Source organism: Amblyomma mixtum, chromosome 5 (assembly GCF_055824585.1).
Source record: "Amblyomma mixtum isolate Tamu chromosome 5, ASM5582458v1, whole genome shotgun sequence".
Taxonomy (NCBI): Eukaryota; Metazoa; Arthropoda; class Arachnida; order Ixodida; family Ixodidae; genus Amblyomma; species Amblyomma mixtum.
Genome location: NC_143016.1, coordinates 91,528,876 through 91,549,377, shown reverse-complemented (window position 1 = coordinate 91,549,377; position 20,502 = coordinate 91,528,876). Strand labels below are relative to the sequence as shown.

Genomic DNA, 20,502 nt, shown 5'->3' with positions numbered 1-20,502 from the left:
GGTCTGTCGCTCAATATTGTCTCACATCAGGACATTATACGAAGTTATGAGCCTAATTAATGGTTCGAGCTAGAAGTTTTGCTGCTTTTAACAGCTGCGTAGACATAAAGGCGCCGACGCGAGAAACTCAAGCAGCTAGCGTAAATCCGGATGGCCGAATGGTTGTACAAAGTGGCCTATCGCGCAGATAGGCTTAGAGTCCGCAGCATCAACGATGTTGCTTGAGGAAAGAATAGCTTGAGGAAAGAAGAGATCAGCAAGTCGATAGCATCTTATGTAGCAGATGGCGACGAGTTTGATAAGAGATTTATTGAAAATCACTTTATTCCAGCGTGTGATCAGTGCTAGTGACTGCGGTTCGGGAGAGATCTGTGAGAAGTGCCTTACAGCGCGAACAAGCTCCGCCGGTCACAAAGCGATGTATTCGATGCGCTCGTACTGTAACTAGCCTACTTAGAGCAAAGACAAAAAGAGAAGCGCTTACCATGCTGATATATATAACTGATTACGATAAACACAGTATCCAAATCTCTTACGCATGCTAGATAGCATTTTAAAGCGCTTGCTATTCTCCAGAATGTACTTCATCCAGATAAGATTGTTTTATCAATGACATCACACCATCTTTGTCTACAATCACATTCTGTGTGCTTACCGATTCCTTCAGAAGGGGGATTATGCATATTTTTTGCAATCTACTGTTAATGCCTTGAAGGTCAAGTGTCTGACGACACCTTTTTTCGGCATCACTGCGGACAAAAGCGCTGTGGAATATCAATCAAATGTCAACTGCGGGACCTGGTAGGTTGAAACATTGCAACCACTTTCTACATGTCGCCGCAGCTGTCCTGGTCGTAAGCCAGCACTTCGTAGCCGCAGATGTCCTTGAAATTGTCTGTGCACCACTGTGGAACGTCATCCCTGAATTCGTTCCACACCCACAACATGCACTCTGCAGTGAAAGAAAGATCGTTTTTGAATCGTCTCGACACACGTAAGTAAACACGATTAATGGCTCTTATATGGTTATTGCGAAGTTTTTTTTTTAAGTTTTGATTTTTTGTGCAAAATTTAAGGCATTGTGGCATCATCGCCAGCCCAATGATGCCTCGCGTCACACGCTTCAAAACTTCATTGATTTTCGGTTAAGGGTGAAACATCAACTCAGCTGAAATAAGAAACACACAAACATGCTTCCCCAATTTGTGTAAGTGTTAAACCTATTCGACAAACGGCTAGCCAAAGTTTGTTCAGGGTGTGATTGGCGAATGAATAATGCGCACAAATGCGATCACTACAGCACAGAACCCAACGACAGAGACCTGATGTTACACGCCATAGAATAAAAGTGTGTTTACTTACGATCGCCCTCCTTAAACGGAAAGTCCAACACAAGGCAGCTTTTGTAATCCGAGTAAAGGTACTCAAGAGTCTTCCAGGGGCCGTCAGCTGGAGAGAATTAACAAAGCAATGCGCTCTTAGCTCATTTCTGAGGTAAGGTCACATTCTCAGTCATACTCAGCATATTGGGGAAAAACACAGCGTCCTCCAAAGACAAGGACGAAGAAAGACAAGACGATACAGCGCTGTATCGTCTTGTCTTTCTTCGTCCTTGTCTTAGGAGTGCGCTGTGGTTTTCCCCAAGATGAACTACCAACTAGCCCACTCTTCCACCCTTGCAATATACTCAGCATAACAGCTGGAAACATTGTGTTTCGTAATCACGAAAATGTACGCTGAAGGAAAAACTCAATGTACCACTTCGAAAGCATTGTACTACCTCACAGAATGCGCTGAGAAAATGTACCTTGATTATTGCTTTATTTAAAACAATTTTCGATTTCAAACAATAAAAAACAGTTTCACTCCAGTGAAGCCCGCAATATATCGTCTATCGCTCATTGATTAGGCCTCCAGGAAATTAATGATAGAATGATAGACTGTGGGCTCCCATTAAATATGAGTGCATCAAATTTCATGCTTACAGTCATCCAAAAGAAAGTCAGCCTTGTCAGGCGTCGCTCCAGGCTTCAAATGGAAAGTAATGTTGGTCCTGAAATCACATTGAAAATACAATTTCCGAGAGTGTGCCTCATCACTCCTCACTTCACGTATTCATTTAGAAACTAAAGGTAGAAAACGCTGCGCACAACTTATTATTTGAGCAGGACGACAGCAGCTTTGGCACGATGACTAACCGTCGCATGTTCTTCAAGCGGATCGTCGGTGCTGTTTGTGCTTCCCTTTTAGGCGGCTTCGAATCTAAAGAGCCTGCGCGACGTATCGATTGAGGCACATGGGGGCTATAACCAGTTTTTCCTGTGGACTGTTATGCCACCCTTGTTTGTGATATACCTATTGTTTCCTCGAGTGCACCGGACGGCTTTCCACGTGCCTATTTACCTCGTCCAATCATCATCAGCCATTGGTCTACGACGCTACTTCCGCAGGACGGCAGCAGCTGTGGCAAGATAGCTAGCCGTTGCATGTTCTCCATTCAGGGTTGCGACCTCAGTATTGCTTACTGTCTGCGGTCTGATGATCGTTATTTCCTGATATTTTCCTATCCGCAAAGCTTTGCTGGCGTTTGTTCAAATGTTGTTTTGCTTGAAACGTTCTCTCCTAGTTTAAGACGTGAACAAAATTCAGGCATTCCTAACCTATCGTCATCAGCTAACTCGACTAAGAACGAGCCTCTTATGGGAGGCTGGCAACTTTTTCCGCGCTTATTTGTCCTCAGATCTGAAGACGGCAGACGTTTTCCCAACTTGCACAAGTACTTGATGCTCAAAAACAGATCTTACGTGACATTACAGATGTGAAAGAGTCTTTTAACGCTCGTCACGATCCCCTGCGATGACTTTCGTTTAGATATTACTCCTTGAGAAACACAATATCCAAATTCTTGTCAAGGATAACTGTTTACAAGATCGCTCAAGGCGGTTCAACCTTGTTTTCATGGTCTTCCAGAAAGCCATAATAAAGATGATAGAGTTTTGTGGCTAAAATAAATGAAATAATTTCTGAAACATTGTGCGTCAAATGTTCATGCAATGAGCGCTCTTACTGCATCGGCAGACCGAGTGGTCACCCAACTTGTCCTGGTCATACTAATGATCCTCGATTTCAGTCAGGAAATTCTTGTCATGAAGAACGCTTCGAAAAATAAGAGTTTGGATGTATCACTGGGCATTTCTCCGCTATTTATGCGAGCCTGACGAAAGAAGTTGTGGGATACATTTCCTTTTTATCGCAGCAGTAGTTCAAAGAAAAAGCTTCGGTATGACCACATTTTCATTGATGGTGTCAGGTAGATATGTCACGGCGCCTCCAGTAGCCTGAAGCTCGACGCCCACCACACTGCGACTGCATCTAATAAGCTTTCTTTGTCCCCCCTGCCCCCCCCCCCCCTTCCCCTAGACTGCCGCCTACATCTTACACCAATCTCTGAATCGTAGATCTTAATGCAAGAGCCTTCTCTATCAAGTCCTCGACCACCTCGCGATTTCTTCTGCCGTATGCCCCAATTATAGGCATAAGGACAAAGATGCAGGTGTAGCTTTGTTTTTTTTTTTATCAAGTCTCATATTTTTTTATCTTACCCGCTCATTACAACACCGAGTCCATACCGCACAAACTTTCTGTATATAAGCACTCTGCCATTAGCGGCATTTTTTACTGGCCCTTGGTTCCTCTGTTGATATCGTGCACTCTGTTAACTAGATAATGTACAGGCAACACCATCTAAATTTCATGGACGATTTGAACTCGCATAGTATTGACTGGTCATCGATGTCATGCTCTAGCTGCTATACTTCATTCACCCAAGAGATGACAACTATATCTCTGTCGCTTCGAATCGGCCACGCATTTACTATCTGTATCAGAGTCAATTCGCTACTAAGCCTAATTTTGCTTGCTAAGCTTCAAACTAATGTAGGCTGGCATTCAGAGGGACTTTACTGATAACGCTTCTGATCATATCACAGTGCTCCTTACCCTGACTGGGTTCTTTTGAAAGCCGCAGTACATCTTCACGTCATTTCTTAGAGTTTACCCCGCTGATGACAACTACGTAATCGGCAGACCGGCTAAATGCTTCGAGTTCTCAGCGCTCGGCCGCCACGACAACGTTAATAATCTTCCTGAATATTTTGAAGTGGCACAACACATCGAGTGCTTTGATCAAGTTCAAACCAATAAGGTGAATTCTACTCTCTCTTTTATTATTATTCATGTTTTTAACATTTCACGCCGTCTGTCTCGTGGAGCCCTATGAAACGTCACTCGAATCCTGATGCTGTTCCTCGTTTTCTCGCTAAGATGAACTCCACATACTAGTGCAATCTCCTAAAATATACTGACGCTGAAGAAGGAACGCCAACCAAAAGAAAAAACAAAAACAAAAGACAAGAGGTTTCGACTCCCCTACGGAAGCCTTGTTCACAGCGAACTGAAGCAAGCAGCTAGGTGGCATTAAATACGCTTGAAAAGAGGGCGCAGGGAGCGCGCGTAGACTCGATTTAGATTTCTATCGCAGTGGTTGAGAATGTGATTAGTAGTTTGGATGATTAAAGATTCCAAGTGCAGGCGAGGAGGTAGCTTCTTTTCGGTTGAGAGCACGTGTGCCCGGCCCCAGTGGATGTCATGGCCTGTAGATACTGCGTGCTTGTCGATAGCATTCGAATCTACTTTTTTGTTACGTACATCGTTACTATGTTCTTTAAGCCGCCTCTCGAAGTTACCGGTTTCGCCGATGTATACGTAGTCCCAGTCGGAACAAGGAACTTTGTACACTACGCCAGGGTATTTTTCCTTGGGATTAAAGATATTTGACGTTTACCAACGCATGACGCAGTTTTCTTGTCAGAACGTGGGTGATATGAACATTGAAGGTGCGCATGATGCGCGCTAAGGCGACATGCGACATGCGTTGGTAAACGTCAAAGACCCTCTTCCCAAGGAAAAATACCCTGACGCAGTGTATAAAGTTCCTTGTTCCGACTGTGACTACGTATACATCGGCGTAACCGGTAGCTTCGAGAGGCGGCTAAAAGAACATAGTAATGGTGTACGAAACAAAAAGTAGATTCGAATGCTCTCGCCAAGCACGCTGTATATACAGGCCATGACATCGACTGAGGCCGGACACACGTGCTGTCAACCGAAAAGAAGCTACGTCCTCGCCTGCACTTGGAATCTTTAATCATTCAAACTACTAGTCAAACCCTCCACCGTAACGATGGAAATCAGAACCCTGTCTACGCACGCTCCCTGCCCCCTCTTTTCAAGCATATTAAATGACACTCAGCTGCTTGCTTCATTACACTGCGAGCAAGGCTCCCATGCCACTCAGCTGCTTGCTTCATTACACTGTGAACAAGGCTCACATGCCACTCAGCTGCTTGCCATTACACTGTGAACAAGGCTCCCATGCCACTCAGCTGCTTACTTCATTACACTGTGAACAAGGCTCCCATGTCACTCAGCTGCTTTCTTCATTACACTGTGAACAAGGCTCCCATGTCACTCAGCTGCTTGCTTCATTACACTGTGAACAAGGCTCCCATGCCACTCAGCTGCTTGCTTCATTACACTGTGAACAAGGCTCCCATGCCACTAAGCTGCTTGCTTAATTACACTGTGAACAAGGCTCCCGTACGGGAGCCGAAACGTCTTGTCTTTTGTTTTTGTTTTTTTCTTTCGGTCGGCGTTTGTTCTTCACCGTCAGTATGTTTGTCCCCGACCACACGAGTTTTTGTCCAACTCTCGACTTAATCTGCTAAAAATTTGCAGGTCCTAGTCCAGTTCTACCTTCTAGCAGTTCTTGCATCTCATTTGTTATCTATGATGAAATTTCCGTTAATTCTGCAGAAATATCCGACGCAGTTATTATTTACTTTCATTCTGTGTTTGCAGAATATAATGATTTCATCTTTCAGGCTAGTTACTCATGCTTACATGATAGCTGGCATCACGGTTCGCACACAGGACATTTGAAACCAAATGTTGCGCCTTAACGAAAAACAATTCGCTGGACAGGGTGGCACGCCAAACACTAAACAGTTCCTTGCACGTTATTCCCTTTCGTCGTCGCATTGCATCTCTCAACTTTCTAGAATCCGGGAATAAGCAGTTTCTCTTGAAATATAGGTCCATCTCATAAACAACATAGCAATGCGAGATCCTTGAGCACGGAATTTATAAATGTAAAAAATATTTTTTCCATCACAGTTACTTAGCAACGGAGACTGGGTGAGAGTAAAAGTGACTACCGCATGAGTTTGTCCTTATTCCTGTACTGTAAGCTACGGCATGTAATGGCTGCCTTTCGCATCTCATCGTGTAACAGAAAAAGAAAAAAACAAAAAGGATGCTCTAGACAAATGACATGAACACAAACACAGGCGCCAGTTTCTTACACTATTCCGGTTCCTCATATTGTAAGTCTATTTATTATTACTTCTTTTTGCATAAATTAAGCTTTTTATTAATTGGCTACAGGGCAGTCTGTGCTTTGATGCTAGAAGTGGCTTCTTTGCAGCCTGACTCTTTTTTGACTGTACTGCAACAAGCACCCAAATAAGTAACCAGTATTCTAAAGTGCAATGGGCCCATGTAAGCATATCTATACATGGTTGTGCTGGTGATTAAACGCAGAAAAATACAGTCAATTTTCGTCAGATCAATACCTCAAGATTTTATGTGCCAGAATTCTATTGTAGTTTATCAATTATTGAGGTGTAAAGAGGAAGATGAAGAAGAGCCTTTAAAGAGGAAGAGCCTTTTCTGACATCTTTGGGCGCCCTGCAGTACGCAAGCTGCGCGCTGAACAGCGCCTGCGAGTGAGAGCCCAGCTACACGGAGAATCGTTCACGAGTTATATCGAGGATGTCATCAACCTCTGTTCAAGGGTGGACTCGTCTATGACCGAGGCGGACCGGATTAAGCATGTCCTGAAAGGCATCGAAACGGAAGCATTTCAGATGCTTATCGCCCGGAACCCTACCACCGTTGCCGAAGTGTTCAACCTGTGTCAGAGCTACGATGAGCTCCGCAGGCAGCGCATTCTGGTGCTACCACCTTCCGTGCAGCCTGACTCGCTTTCCAGCCTCGCCGTGACAACCTCCCACAGCTCGCTGCTTGACCAGATAAAAGACTTTGTACGTGAGGAGGTGGCTCGACAGCTGTCACTTCTTCACGGCGTGCAGGGGCCTCCCTCCAACCTGGATCCGACCCTACAAACGGTGATTCGCGAGCAAGTGACCGAAGCGCTACCACCTGTTCGTCCGCCGGTTCCCGCTGCAGCGCCGCTCACATACGCCGACGCCGTCCGAAAACCAAGAGCCGAGCCGTTTGTCCCGTATTATCCTCCGACGCCGCCGCCTGCCTTTCCAACCCGACCACCTCCTGCTCGTGTCAACCCTTGGCGCACCCGTGACAACCGTCCTATTTGCTATGCATGTGGTGTCCCTGGCCACGTTGAGCGCCTGTGCCGACGCCGTGTGCCACCACCCGTGGATGACCCCAGAACCTACGTCTACGCGGCACCACAGCCCCCGCCACGTCCGTCGGCCGCCGAACAGCTTGATGCCTCCGATCGCCGCCCGTATTCTCGCCGCCGTTCGCCATCCCCGCGGCGCCGTTCTGTTTCGCCACTGCGTCCTCATTCCCCTATGCGCCAGGAAAACTAGTTGCCGCAGTTCCCGAGGCAAGAACTGCGTATTCGGCGACAAGTTCAAGGCCTCGTTTGTCCCCAGCGAATGTGCTCGACGTTTCTGTGGAGGGCCACACCGCCTTGGCGCTTGTTGATACTGGCGCTGCTGTTTCTGTGATGAATGAGAAACTGTGCCGAAAACTTCGCAAAGTGACGACGCCGTTATCCGGATTTTCGCTTCATACAGCTAATGCACAGCGCATCTCGCCTTTAGCCGCCTGCACAGCCAGGGTCATCATTCACGGTTCCTTATATACTGTTGAATTCGTCGTTCTCTCATCGTGCTCGCATGACATTATTTTAGGTTGGGACTTTCTTTCCCAACATGAGGCCCTCATTGACTGCGCTCGTGCCGAGCTCGAACTTCTTCCGTGCAGTGCTACCTCGCCTGATACGTCATCTTCGTGGGGAAAACTGTCTGTGGCTGACGACATCGAGATTCCTCCGTGCTCATCTGTTCCTGTCCCTGTCTCCTGCCTCACCGCATCTGACGGCGCTGTCGTCTTTACACCATCCGACGTCTTCATCTCTCGACACGGTCTGCCTCTGCCATTCGCTCTGCTCACTGTTCAAGACGGCTGCAGCCTCATCCCGATCTCGAACCCTTTTTTGAGCCCCTGCATATTTCTCCGTGGCGAATGCCTTGGCCACATTCAGCCCGTCGACTCTTTGCTCGATCCCGAACGATGCGCCGAATCATGTTCTCTTGCTACTAATTCTCTTACTTTGCCCGCATCTCCCGCTGTGGCCACAGACGATGCCTTTGCCGATTCTGTCGACGCCAGTCTTGCCACACCGCAACGCGCCCAACTACTTCACCTACTGAACCAGTTTCGCTCTTCTTTCGACGTGGCTCAAAACCGACTCGGCCGCACGTCTACCGTGACCCATGAGATCGACACCGGAGCCCACTTGCCGCTTCGTCAACGCCCGTACCGAGTTTCGGCAGCCGAACGCCAGATTATCAACACTCAGGTGGACGACATGCTTCAGCGAGGCGTCATTCAACCATCCAGTAGTCCATGGGCCTCTCCTGTGGTTCTAGTGAAGAAAAAAGATGGCACAATACGATTTTGCGTAGATTATCGGCGGCTTAACAAGATCACCCGCAAAGACGTTTACCCGCTGCCGCGAATCGATGACGCCCTTGACTGCCTCCAAGGCGCGGAGTTCTTTTCTTCTTTAGACCTGCGTTCGGGGTATTGGCAGGTCCCTGTGGCCGAGGCTGACCGTGCCAAGACGGCTTTTGTTACACCAGATGGCCTGTACGAATTTACCGTCATGCCTTTCGGCCTTTGTAATGCCCCAGCGACTTTCGAGCGAATGATGGACTCCATTTTACGCGGCCTGAAGTGGACCACGTGCCTGTGCTACTTAGATGACATTGTCGTCTTCGCGCACGATTTTGAGACGCACCTTCACCGCTTGGAGCACGTGTTGACATGTTTAACTGCCGCGGGGCTCCAACTTAATCTCAAAAAGTGTCGCTTTGGCGCCCGCCAACTGACAATTTTAGGTCACGTCGTCTCTAAGGACGGCGTGCTTCCTGACCCAGCCAAACTTCGTGCCGTCGCTGAGTTCCCCAAGCCGTCGACTCAGAAGGAACTTCGCAGCTTTCTCGGCCTGTGTTCTTATTTCCGACGTTTCGTCCGAAATTTTGCCTCTATCATCGCACCACTTACGAAACTTCTTCGGGGCGCCAACAACCTGTCCGATTGGTCACCTGACTGCGACGACGCCTTCATCACCTTACGCCGGCTGCTGACAGCGCCTCCCATTTTACGCCACTTCGACCCCACTGCTCCCACTGAAATTCACACCGATGCCAGTGGCGTTGGCCTCGGCGCTGTCCTTACGCAACGTAAACCCGGATTTCCCGAGTATGTCGTTGCCTACGCGAGCCGTGCACTGACAAAAGCGGAATCCAACTACTCAGTAACCGAGAAGGAATGCTTGGCGATTGTTTGGGCGATCGGAAAGTTTCGCCCTTACGTTTATGGCCGCCCTTTCGATATCGTCACGGACCATCATTCCCTGTGCTGGCTGGCCTCCTTGAAAGACCCTACAGGCCGCCTCGCTCGCTGGGCCCTACGCCTACAGGAGTATGATATCCGTGTCATCTATCGCTCCGGCCGAAAACATAACGACGCCGACGCATTGTCCCGCTCTCCACTGCCGCCAGACGTTGTCTGCCACTCGCCAACCGGTTGCGCTTCGCTGTCGTTTTCACCAGATACCATGGGCAGCGAGCAAAATAAGGACCCCTGGATATCTTCGCTTGTAAGTTTTCTCTCAAATTCCTCGGCGGCACCCGTGCCTCGTGCCCTCCGCCGCCAGGCTGCTCACTTCGCCATTCGTGATGGTCTATTGTACCGCCGCAACTACGTCCCTACCGGCAGGAAGTGGTTGCTTGTCGTCCCTGCCCATCTGCGGTCGACATTCTGCGCCCTGTTTCACAACGACCCGCAGTCTGCTCATGCCGGCGCCTTTAAAACATACACGCGACTCCGTCTCCGCTATTATTGGCGCGGTATGTCCACCTACGTCCGCAAATACGTCCGCTCGTGCCCTGACTGTCAACGTCGCAAGCCGGCTCCTCACCACTCAGTCGGCCAGATGCAGCCTCTCCCTTGCCCTTTGCGTCCTTTTGACAGAGTTGGAATTGACCTCTACGGCCCCCTTCCTTACACTGCTGCTGGCAACCGCTGGGTTATTGTAGCCGTCGACCACCTCACGCGTTACGCTGAAACCGCGGCTCTTCCTGCTGCTACGGCACCACACGTTGCCTCTTTCATCTTGCATCACTTCATTCTTCGCCATGGAGCGCCCCGAGAACTGCTGAGCGACCGTGGGCGCGTTTTTCTGTCCGAGGTCGTGGAATCTCTTCTCAAACAGTGTAAGATCACTCACCATACCGCCACGGCCTACCATCCTCAGACTAACGGTTTGACGGAACGGTTTAACCGCACCTTGGGCGATATGCTGTCGATGTACGTGTCTTCCGACCACTCCGACTGGGACAGGATCCTGCCGTTCATCACCTACGCCTACAACACCGCCACGCAGACCACCACCGGCTTCTCGCCATTTTTTCTCCTCTACGGGCGCGAACCTTCCTCACCACTCGACACAGTACTTCCTTACCGGCCCGACGTGTCCGAGTGCACCACTCTTTCGGAGGCGTCCAAGCATGCCGAGGAGTGCCGTCAGCTCGCTCGGTCGTTAACATCCGGCGAGCAGGGGCGTCAAAAATTCCGTTTCGACACAAGCCACACTGATGACAGTTTTCTACCCGGCTCTCTCGTCTGGCTTCACGTGCCGTCTACCTCACCTGGCCTTTCGTCCAAACTTCTCCCCAAGTACCACGGACCTTACCGCATCGTAGAGCGCACTTCCCCGGTTAACTACATTGTCGACCCGGTGACACCCTCCACAGATCAACGCCGACGCAGCCGCGAGACTGTTCATGTGTCACGCCTGAAGCCGTACTATGACCCGTGTGTGTTGTCGTCTCCCTGACTCGCCAGGATGGCTTCGCCTTCAGCCCGGGGGTGATTGTAAAGAGGAAGATGAGCAGCGGCGGCCGCCGCTCCGCTAGCGCGCGACGCGAGATCGCTGGCTGGATGACCGAAGCTCGGACCGGCATTTTGGCTATCTGTCGCTAAGTTCCTTTCCCCGGAAATCCTGCTACAGAGGCAATTACATAACAACGTTAAGCAGCATCAAATGCTAGAAGAAGGTAAATCTCGCTTAAATTGACGTTGAAATTAATGAACACTACATGTAAGACGAGGTAAATGTAATCGCTCTCCACGTACCAGATCATGACACAGGCGGTCAAAGATTTTTGTTTATAAAGGAGGCGGAGAGGTTACGCCAAGCGCTCTGTACAGTTTCGAAAGTAAGGCAATAAATTTATCTTTCGATTTATAGCAGTGATTTTTTCACACATTCTCCTATAGGAGAGATGTAGCTGCACATGACCACTGGTTTTATATTTTCCTGTCCAAGCAAAATACACTTTTTGTGAGGAAGTGATCTTCTAAAAAAAAAAAAACGTGTTCATCGCCTATAGTTGCAATATGCAACCTGAGCTTTGCTAAAAAGAAAGAGACAGCCAGGGAGCATGGATCAAAAATTTTTGTTCCATAATAGTGCCGCCAAATTTCCACACGCCTGTTCTTCTCATGCACCAAAGGTATATAAATGCCTACTCACAGCTACCTTCAAAAACTGATGATTATAGCAAGAATTATTTCCTGCTCAGTGGGTTTGCATGCAGCCGACGTATTACCACCTGTACAGAGCCTTGCTTCAATCGTTGAACACTCACGCTGGTCGTCCATTCAGTCCTTTAAGCAACCACACGTAAGTCGCCGTCTGGGCCTCCTTGTCGAATTCTGTCCGAATGCCTGTTACACAATCCAAATCTCCATCCAGATCTTGGTCGAAAATGGCTGTGGCATTTACAACTGTCTCGAATAACTGCGACAAAACCAAAAGCAAATTGGCTGAACTGTGTGCGTGATTATTGTATTTAACATTGTCACATACCTTGGTAAATTGGAAAATTGGTTTTTCAGGAAAGGAAATGGCGCAGTATCTGTCTCACATAACTCGGCGGACACCTGAACCGCCGCGAAAGGGAAGGGAGGAAGGTGGGAGAGAAAGAAGAAAGAGAGAAAGAGGTGCCGTAGTGGAGGTCTCCTGAAAATTTTCGACCACCTCGGGATCATTAACGTGCACAGACATCGCACAGCACACGGGCGCCTCTTTCGATTCGCCTCCATCGAAACGCGGCCGCTGCGGTCGGGCTCGAACCCGGGTACTCCGGCTCGGTAGACGAGCGCCTTACCACTTAGCCACCGCGGCGCTTCCACCTTGTCTTTGTGAATGTAGTGAGATTTAACTTCTTAGTTAATACAATTATCCAGTTCTTTTAAAGAGGCCTGCCATAAAATCTTAAGATACGCATGCGCAGAGTGGCACTAATTAATCCGGCATATCGATGGTTCTAAAGCTGCGCCGTTTCTTCGAAACTATTTCACCTAAATGTCCTTTTGGTATAAAAATTGCCAGGAGAGGCTAAAGACAAGCAGCACTTTCCTAATAATACCGTTTTTATGCAGGAAGAAATTTTTGTCAGGGAAATACTAGCAAAGGGTCTGTTGACGTTTGGAAAAAAAATCCCTTCAGTTCAGTGATTTGCAGCAGTCCTCTGCCTTCGTTATCTCTTACGTTGTTCATTCGTTCTCAAAACTAATTCTCCGCTATGCGCCACAAGCCAGTCTCAGCCACACCACTCGAGGGAAGCAAAGCCAAGCATTTCAGTTAAAGTCGCATTTTACTGCTGTGAACAGCCATTTGTTCAGATTTGTAGGTGTGCGCACGTAGTGTTGTCTAAGAACAGCGGCGTGGCTCAAATATGTGTAGGGTACTGAAAGTTACATTTTTAGAGCCAAGTTTTCTTGTTCAGAGCTAAGCGAAGTCTCGTTTGTATTCTCACAATAAGCTCATCTGCCGGTAAGCACTCACATTTTGTAAGCGAAAAGTAGGACGGCACTTCACTTATATATATATACTCGAAAACGGCTGGTCCTCCAGCCGAAACGTCGGGAATTAAATCTTGTTTTCTGGTGACTTTATCTTATATATATATATATATATATATATATATATATATATATATATATATATATATATGCGAAATTGAGAAACTCTTCATTTAAGTAAACATTTATTGGGAGTCGACGTTTCGGACAGAGCCAGGCTTAGTCCGAAACATCGACTCCCAATAAATGTTTACCTAAATGAAGCGTTTCACAATTTCGCATTTTACCTCTAGCAACCAAGTACGTTTATCTTTTTGTGCTATATATATATCGAACGTACGAAGCAAATTGGTGTGCTTTGTGCAATATGCCTAATGCAGCGCCAGTGATTTGGAAGGGTTTGCCTCCTCAGTTTTGGTATATCGCTGCCCAAGCGAGAGAGGCCGGAAAAGAAGGAACAAGCTTTACTAGAAGCCAGTACTGGGGTCCAGTAGGGTTAAATCGCTGCAAGCAGCTTGAAGACAGGCAGCCTACAATCTGGCTCCTGCCCTTATGCCATTGTCGGACAGAGTGCAGATGATAATGGAATCACCCCGTCTAATTCAGTGGCGTGCAAAAGTTAACTCCCGGAATGCTATAGACGCGCAGCTACAACATTCCGATCACCAGCTTCAACATTACGTCGTTTCTTTCTTCCACTGAGCTACTAAGCATATAGGTTATATGGAGCGACAGGAGCGCCCTCTCTATTGCGACTTGTATGTAAACCACAATTTTCTGTTCTCCATCTAGCTGAATTGAATTCTGTGTTAAAAAGAAGGATAATTGTGTTTTCCTGGACCCGGATGAGGTCATTTGTCAATCTAGCTTCTCTCTTTCAAAACTTTCTCTCATATCAGTTTTTTTACTGACATAAATAAAACTGGTAGCTGAACAGTCTTTTACGCAACGCAGTGTAGCGTAAAGGGAATCTGAATAGTCTAACTCCATAACACTTCTGGGCGTTTTATTCAAACACTTTCTTAGAAAGCAATGCGTGAACCTCGTCATGCGGCGATCTGCGGTGACTTGAAAGCCTTCTGTTAATGCTGTTTAGCAGTTTCATTACGTGTTCATCGTCTCGAAGACGCCATTCTCTCTTACAGCCGGTATTTGCAGGCCAGGACCTGCCCCTAAAGCTTTACTTTTATGAAATTATGAATTTGATATCACTCTTTTGAATCGGACAAGGTACAGCAAAGTTTAGTATTCGGCGTCAGCACCTCTAGTATTGGGAAATTCTTGAGATACACATACAAGCAATTGAGATACACATACAAGAGATACACATACAAGCACATACAAGCAAGTTTAAAATGGGAGCGGCTAAACTTTGTCCGCGGACTGCATGCGTGCCATAAGTCATTCATGTCAAAGGAATCCTTCCTGTATATTTAGAGTGTGCTCTATTTATTACTCTTTTCTTTGTTCTTCACCCGCAGCCACTGACGCAGTTTTTTTTTTCGCCATGAGGGGCTAATAATTTATCGTTAGTGCCCCGGACGTGCCTAGATTGGAAATTACTGACCATGATCGCTCACCATTGATTGCAAAATGTGTTAGGCTCTTTTGGCTGATGTACGAGATATGCGTCAAAAGTTTTCAGGTTTATAGAGACTTTCGCGGACACCCGAAGCCATTCTGATTCCGGCAACAGTTGGAGTATGCATGTCCGTATGGACGCCACTGATTTTCCCTGCTTTTTCTGGTGGTAACCATTCTGCTGTGATGGTGATTCACATTGAGCTCGATACTAGACTCCTGTGTCAGCTTGCCTTTCCATGTGGGACCTGACTCTGAGAAGAATGGTTGACGTGCTGGATACGCAAAAGGGTCACCACGCAAGTCGCCACACCAGCGCAAGCACAGTTCCAGCGCTCTACACAGATGTTGGTTGCAAACATTCACTTCCTTTCCGTCTTAAAACGAGCACCACTTACCTTTAAAGCATCTGGGGGATCAGGTGCTTCCTTGTGCTTCGCTTCTGCCGGAGCCAGGGCGACGGATAGGGCTAGAGCACACAGGCTGACGACGACTAACGGAGACGGCCGTTGCATGATTCACTCTGGAGATCCGCTCCTAAGCCTCAACTGCCCACTCTACTCTCCTTTATACAAAGACGAACCTTCATGTGGTGTTATTGAGCACTGTCAAAGCGTCGCGATATTCATCATTCCACTTATTTCGTATCTCACGTTTCCAACTATTTTCAGGCGGATATATATTGGACAGAATGCAGTTCTGGCTGCAGACTTTCAATTTTTCTTTATTATATTGTTTGTGATTGTTGTGCTACTTTTTACATTGTCGCGACTGAAAAAAATCGTGCTGGCGGACGCAGACGTGAAATTGAGAATGATCTTTAATTAGAGAGGCGAGACTGGCCCGAGCACTCATGGCACGTCGCGTACGCTTTCCCATCGTTGCAGGTCAGCGTGGGGGTCGCTCGGTGATAGGCACATGGAACGTTTCGCCCCCGTGAAAGAAAAAAACTTTTATCGCGATAATAAATAACTTACATAGAAGGGAAAAAACTCACTCCCACCTGGTCGCCCTGTTTATAGGACATTGCCCTGTGGCGAAGATTATAGTATCGAGAAAAGGCCGGTGTGCTGCCCCTTGATGTGAAATGGAGATCATCGATGGCGTATCACTATAACATCCACCTCGCATGCAAGAGTACCGGAGTTCGAATTCGGGTTGCACGAATTCTCCTTGGTGTTAAGAAAAATGAGGGTAATGTCAACAGGAGTATTGACTAAATAGTCAATGTAGCCGAAGAGTTCTGCACAAATCTATAAAGTAGCGAATGGAACCAGAACGTTTATGTGACTAAGAGTGGAGCACAGCAATTGGACATTCCGCCAATAATGAAAGAGGAAATAAAGAAAGCCTTACGAGCAATGCTAAAGGGGAAAGCAGCTAGTGAGGTCTCCTTTCAGCAGGTGTGCTGGGAACAGCTTACTTGTTGACAGACGGTGGGAAGATTGTACTAAAAACTCTAGCCACCCTGCATATGCCATGCACTATCACGTCGAAAATAACGCAAGCTTGGAAAAAGGTTATTATAATCTTAATCCATGCGACCTTGCGGCCAGAGAAATTAAATTGGTTGCCTATAAGACGTATGTAAAGCTGATTATAGAATATGCGAGTGCTGTATCGAGCCCACATCAAAGGGTTTGAAATGTAACCTGGAAAGAATACAACGGATTGTAGCCCGTTTTATATGTTCTAAATACCACCGCCCTGACTCGGCCGCAGAGATGTTAAAAGAATGCGAGTTAGAATTGATAGAAATGCGAAGACAAAAGCACACATTGAAACTTATTTAGATAATCCAAGGCGAATTAAAAATTTATAGGGAACACTATGTGGAATCGGCTCTGAAACGTTGTCCACGGAAAAAGAAAACACAGAAGAGTAATGCAACCGGTGATTTCACGTAGTGATGTGTGCCAGTATTCATTTTTTCCGGATGTGAGTGAGATATGGAATTAGTAGGCAAGTAATGTTGTTGAGCAGACTGATGTTGACGTTGATGTTGAAAAAGGTGTGGAGACGTTTTTTCGAGAACGGGGTGAAAATCTGTACTTCTCTTTTGTGAATGTATTTTTGCAATGAGAGCTGTTGTTCTAATTGTGTTATATATATGATTCCCTCCCTGTAATGAGCCTCATCAGAGGGTTAACAATATGAATAAATAAATAAAGGATACGGCAGGAACTTAAACTATAGCTTCCTCTTACCGATCAGCTTCCTCTTAGTTGCCTGCAAGGTATTTACTAAAGTAATCGCTAATAGAATAAAGACAACCTTAGACTGCAATTAATCAAACCACAAGGTTTTCTTTCGTAAAGACTACAGGAGAATAGACCTTATTCACACTATCAGTCAAGTAGTAAAGAAATGCACACAATATCACCGACCTCTATACACAGTCTTTATAGATTACGAGAAAGCGCCTGACTGAGTCGAAACCTCAGCAGTTATCCAGGCATTACCAAGTCAGCTTGTAGATGAGCCTTTTATAAAATACTGAAAGACATCTATAAGGGCTGCAAAGCGACTATATTCCTCAATAAAGAATGGAATAAAATTCGAATAAGAAAGGCTGCCAGTGGAACAATGCTTTTCACCACCTGTTTACAGAAGCAATTCAGAGGCATGGAATGGAAACAGTTGGTGATTAGAGGTAATGCAATAATCTGCGATTCGTTTATGGCAACGCCATGCTGTCACTCAAGGGACGAACTGCAAAGCGTTATCAGTGATTTAGGCAGGCAGACCAGAACGGTGGGTCTAAAAATTATTATGCGGAGAACCAAAGTAATGCTCAACAGTGCAGCAGGGGGCGGCACACTGCTGGGCGGAGAGAAAGTTTGGGGGATAGGGTGATCGAGCTGGCACAGGAGAGAGCTAAATGGAGAGACGTGGGACAGGCCTGTGTCCTGCAGTGCGCATAGTCACGCTGATGAAGGTGACGATGATGTGGAATTGGAAGTTTGTCTCCTGCAGTGTTTCTTTATGGGTGGTACACTTTGGAACTCGATGGTGTGTGTGACAAAGTTTCAGCATGTCCAGGAGGAGTTCTGCTGTGAAGGCCATGTCTTGGTCGGTAGTGACGGCCAACGGGGCGCTGTGTCGGAACACAGTGACTGGCATAATGAAGTTAGCAACTTCGGCGGCCTCGCGGAAGGGTTTTCGTCTCTGCGCAGCCATTAAAGTAGTCAATGGCGACTACGAGCGAATTGTTTCCATTCAAGATGGAGAAAATTGTCCCAGAAGGTCGACGCCTGTTTGTTGAATGCTGTCTGAGGCGGCTTGATGGACTGCAACATGCCCAGCAGCCTAAGCTCCAGTTTCTTTTCCCTCCTGCAGTTCATGCAGGTTCCGACGCTTCAAGAAAGTTAGGGTGAGTAATAATTTGGCCGGACTCTAAATAGGGTGTGTCTAAATCCAGTATGGTCGGAGGTCGGTTCGTCGTGGCTGGCAGTAAGGACTTAATCGCGTAGTTCGGATGGTACAGCTGGAGGGTAGCTTTTGCAATTTTTTCTTATACCGGCCACTCAGGAGGCATAGCGACGATAGCGCATGACCAAGGCACCGGGGCACAACTGGAAAACTTACAGGTAGCCGATGAGCAGGTGCAACTCGGGGTCGGCACAGTGTCTCAAATGGTTGAACGTGCTGACCGGCCCGGGGAAGCTATCGTCGTCTGTGGTTCCTTGAGAGGACGTTAGACGGGAGCGTGCAACAGGCTATCATACTTGCAGGCTTGTGGGCAACAGTGAAATCGAATTTTTAACCAATACTTGCCTACGTGCTGGGCTCCCGGAAAAGTGATTTAAAATTTTCACCCAATAAAAAGAGTAATAGTAGGTGATAACATGGAATGGTTTGCCATAACGATATGGTCGGAGCTTGGCTGCGGTCGATAACACACATGAGAGTAGTAATTTAGGCTTCTTGATTGGTCATGTAGAGCAAAAGCAAGATAATGACACCGGTGAAGTGGGCAAGACGAGCGCTATCTACGTGGTCGTCCTCGGGTTTTTGAACTTCCGATCCTCATCATGACTTAACTATCGCCGAAGCGACGGTAAAACGTGCAGAACCCCAAACAACGTCGTACTGTTTTTTTTTTATCTATGGGAACTGCAAAGGTCGCAACGGCAGCATGTTTCTTAGTGTCAGCTGTAATTTTGTCAGCGCTGACAACATGCCCGAAAACCTTCAGTTCGGTGAAACCTAAACGGCATTTTTGAGGCTTGAGGGACAGATTGCCTGATCGAGCGGCTCCTAGGACTATTTCGAGGTGGTGCAGATGCTCGGAAACGTAGAAAAAAATTCTAACGTTTTTGAAATAAAAAGATATATATATATATATATATATATATGTGTGTGTGTGTGTGTGTGTGTGTGTGTGTGTGTGTGTGTGTGTGTGTGTGTGTGTGTGTGTGTGTGTGTGTGTGTGTCATTTCAAACTGTCATTCTCTGGAACCTTGCAGGTGCGCAGCAGAGGCCTAAATGGACGACAAGAAATTCAATTAGCCTGTTTAGTGTGAAGAAGGAAATTGTCTCACGAACCTCACATCAACGTTTGTCGGTCAATAAGCGCGCCTGAGGGCCGCGGGAGAGCTTTGCGCGCAGAATTTTGTAGAGAGTAATCTGTACGCGGCAGCGTTGGATGATGCTGCGTGCTTTTTTTTTTACTAGAATGACGGGAGACGAGCACGGGCTTGTGGTGGTTCGGCGCACACCGTCATTTAGCGTCGTTCTGATCTCCGTATCGATATCCTCTCACTCGCTTAAAAACTCATTGTAGGGCTGCTGAAGGACGGGTCCAGCGCCTTCATGCGTGATAATCGGGTGTTTAACGCTGAACGTTTTTCGCACTTTAACAGTGACGTGAAGCACGCACTAAACACGCAAGGACGGAAATTAAGATGACGTCATTCACTTCGTCGGATTTAATTATAGGCGTGATTTTCTGTAGCAACATGAACCTCGTCAACGCAAGCTATGGCTGCACCGTGGAACGGATATCGATGTCTATTCCTGAAAGTGGTGGCGAGCACCTCTTTACCCGCACTAAGAGGCGTAACAACCTATCCTCCGCCCGTACATACCTGCGCTCCTACCCAAAGCCTCATAACTTCACTTAGGGCGTCACAAGCTTGCGGTAAGAAGAGAATAATACAGCTCCAACCTCGTGACTGCCAATAAGAGTGGGGATGTCCAACGAGACCTTACCCTTTGCAGATCCTGTCATCGTCATTGTCGTTTCGGGGTGATTCGATGCGCAGATCAGGAGAAACTTTTTGGAATAGGGAGATTAGGAACTGACCACGATTTTTGTTATTCCTCGTATCTTTATGAGGGCTTTTGCGCGTGGTTTTTTTTATTCGTTACAGCTCCTATATTCGTACCTATTTAGGGTATACACCTTTTACCTACACCTCGAACGTAAACTATCTACGCTTACACTCTGTTTCATCCATAGCGTTCAACCTGCCAAAGCCAGCGTGCCTCCTCGCGCTGGATACGTCTGCGCTCTAAAAGTGGTTCATCATGCGTCCAATGTACGGCTAGGGATCTATCGTTGTGACAGAGCTCAAATTCCACGACTGGCAACGTCCTGCACTTGGTTTTCCTTCTTACCCAATTTCCGTCCAGCTTATCATCAAGACG

General features: G+C 47.1%; 1 protein-coding gene across 1 annotated transcript; it reads right to left on the bottom strand.

The window, feature by feature from the left end:
* Nucleotides 1–454: 454 nt before the first annotated feature.
* LOC149343019 (uncharacterized) lies at nt 455–15,365 on the bottom strand. Its single transcript, XM_089545547.1, has 5 exons — nt 15,249–15,365; nt 12,051–12,202; nt 1,986–2,053; nt 1,363–1,449; nt 455–952 (listed from the first exon to the last, which is right to left on the bottom strand). The coding sequence occupies exons 1-5, from the start codon at nt 15,363–15,365 to the stop codon at nt 828–830; spliced, it is 549 nt and encodes a 182-aa protein (XP_089401673.1). The 3' UTR covers nt 455–827.
* Between the last annotated feature and the right edge of the window lie 5,137 nt (nt 15,366–20,502).

What these genes read in the sequence shown, in the direction of transcription:
- LOC149343019 (XM_089545547.1), bottom strand. Translation starts at nt 15,365, where the DNA reads ATGCAACGGCCGTCTCCGTTAGTCGTCGTCAGCCTGTGTGCTCTAGCC. An exon ending in GGACTGAATGGACGACCAGC is followed by an intron (nt 2,054 to 12,050) that starts GTGAGTGTTCAA and finishes ATGTGATTTCAG; the next exon opens with GACCAACATTACTTTCCATT. An exon ending in TGACTTTCTTTTGGATGACT is followed by an intron (nt 1,450 to 1,985) that starts GTAAGCATGAAA and finishes AATTCTCTCCAG; the next exon opens with CTGACGGCCCCTGGAAGACT.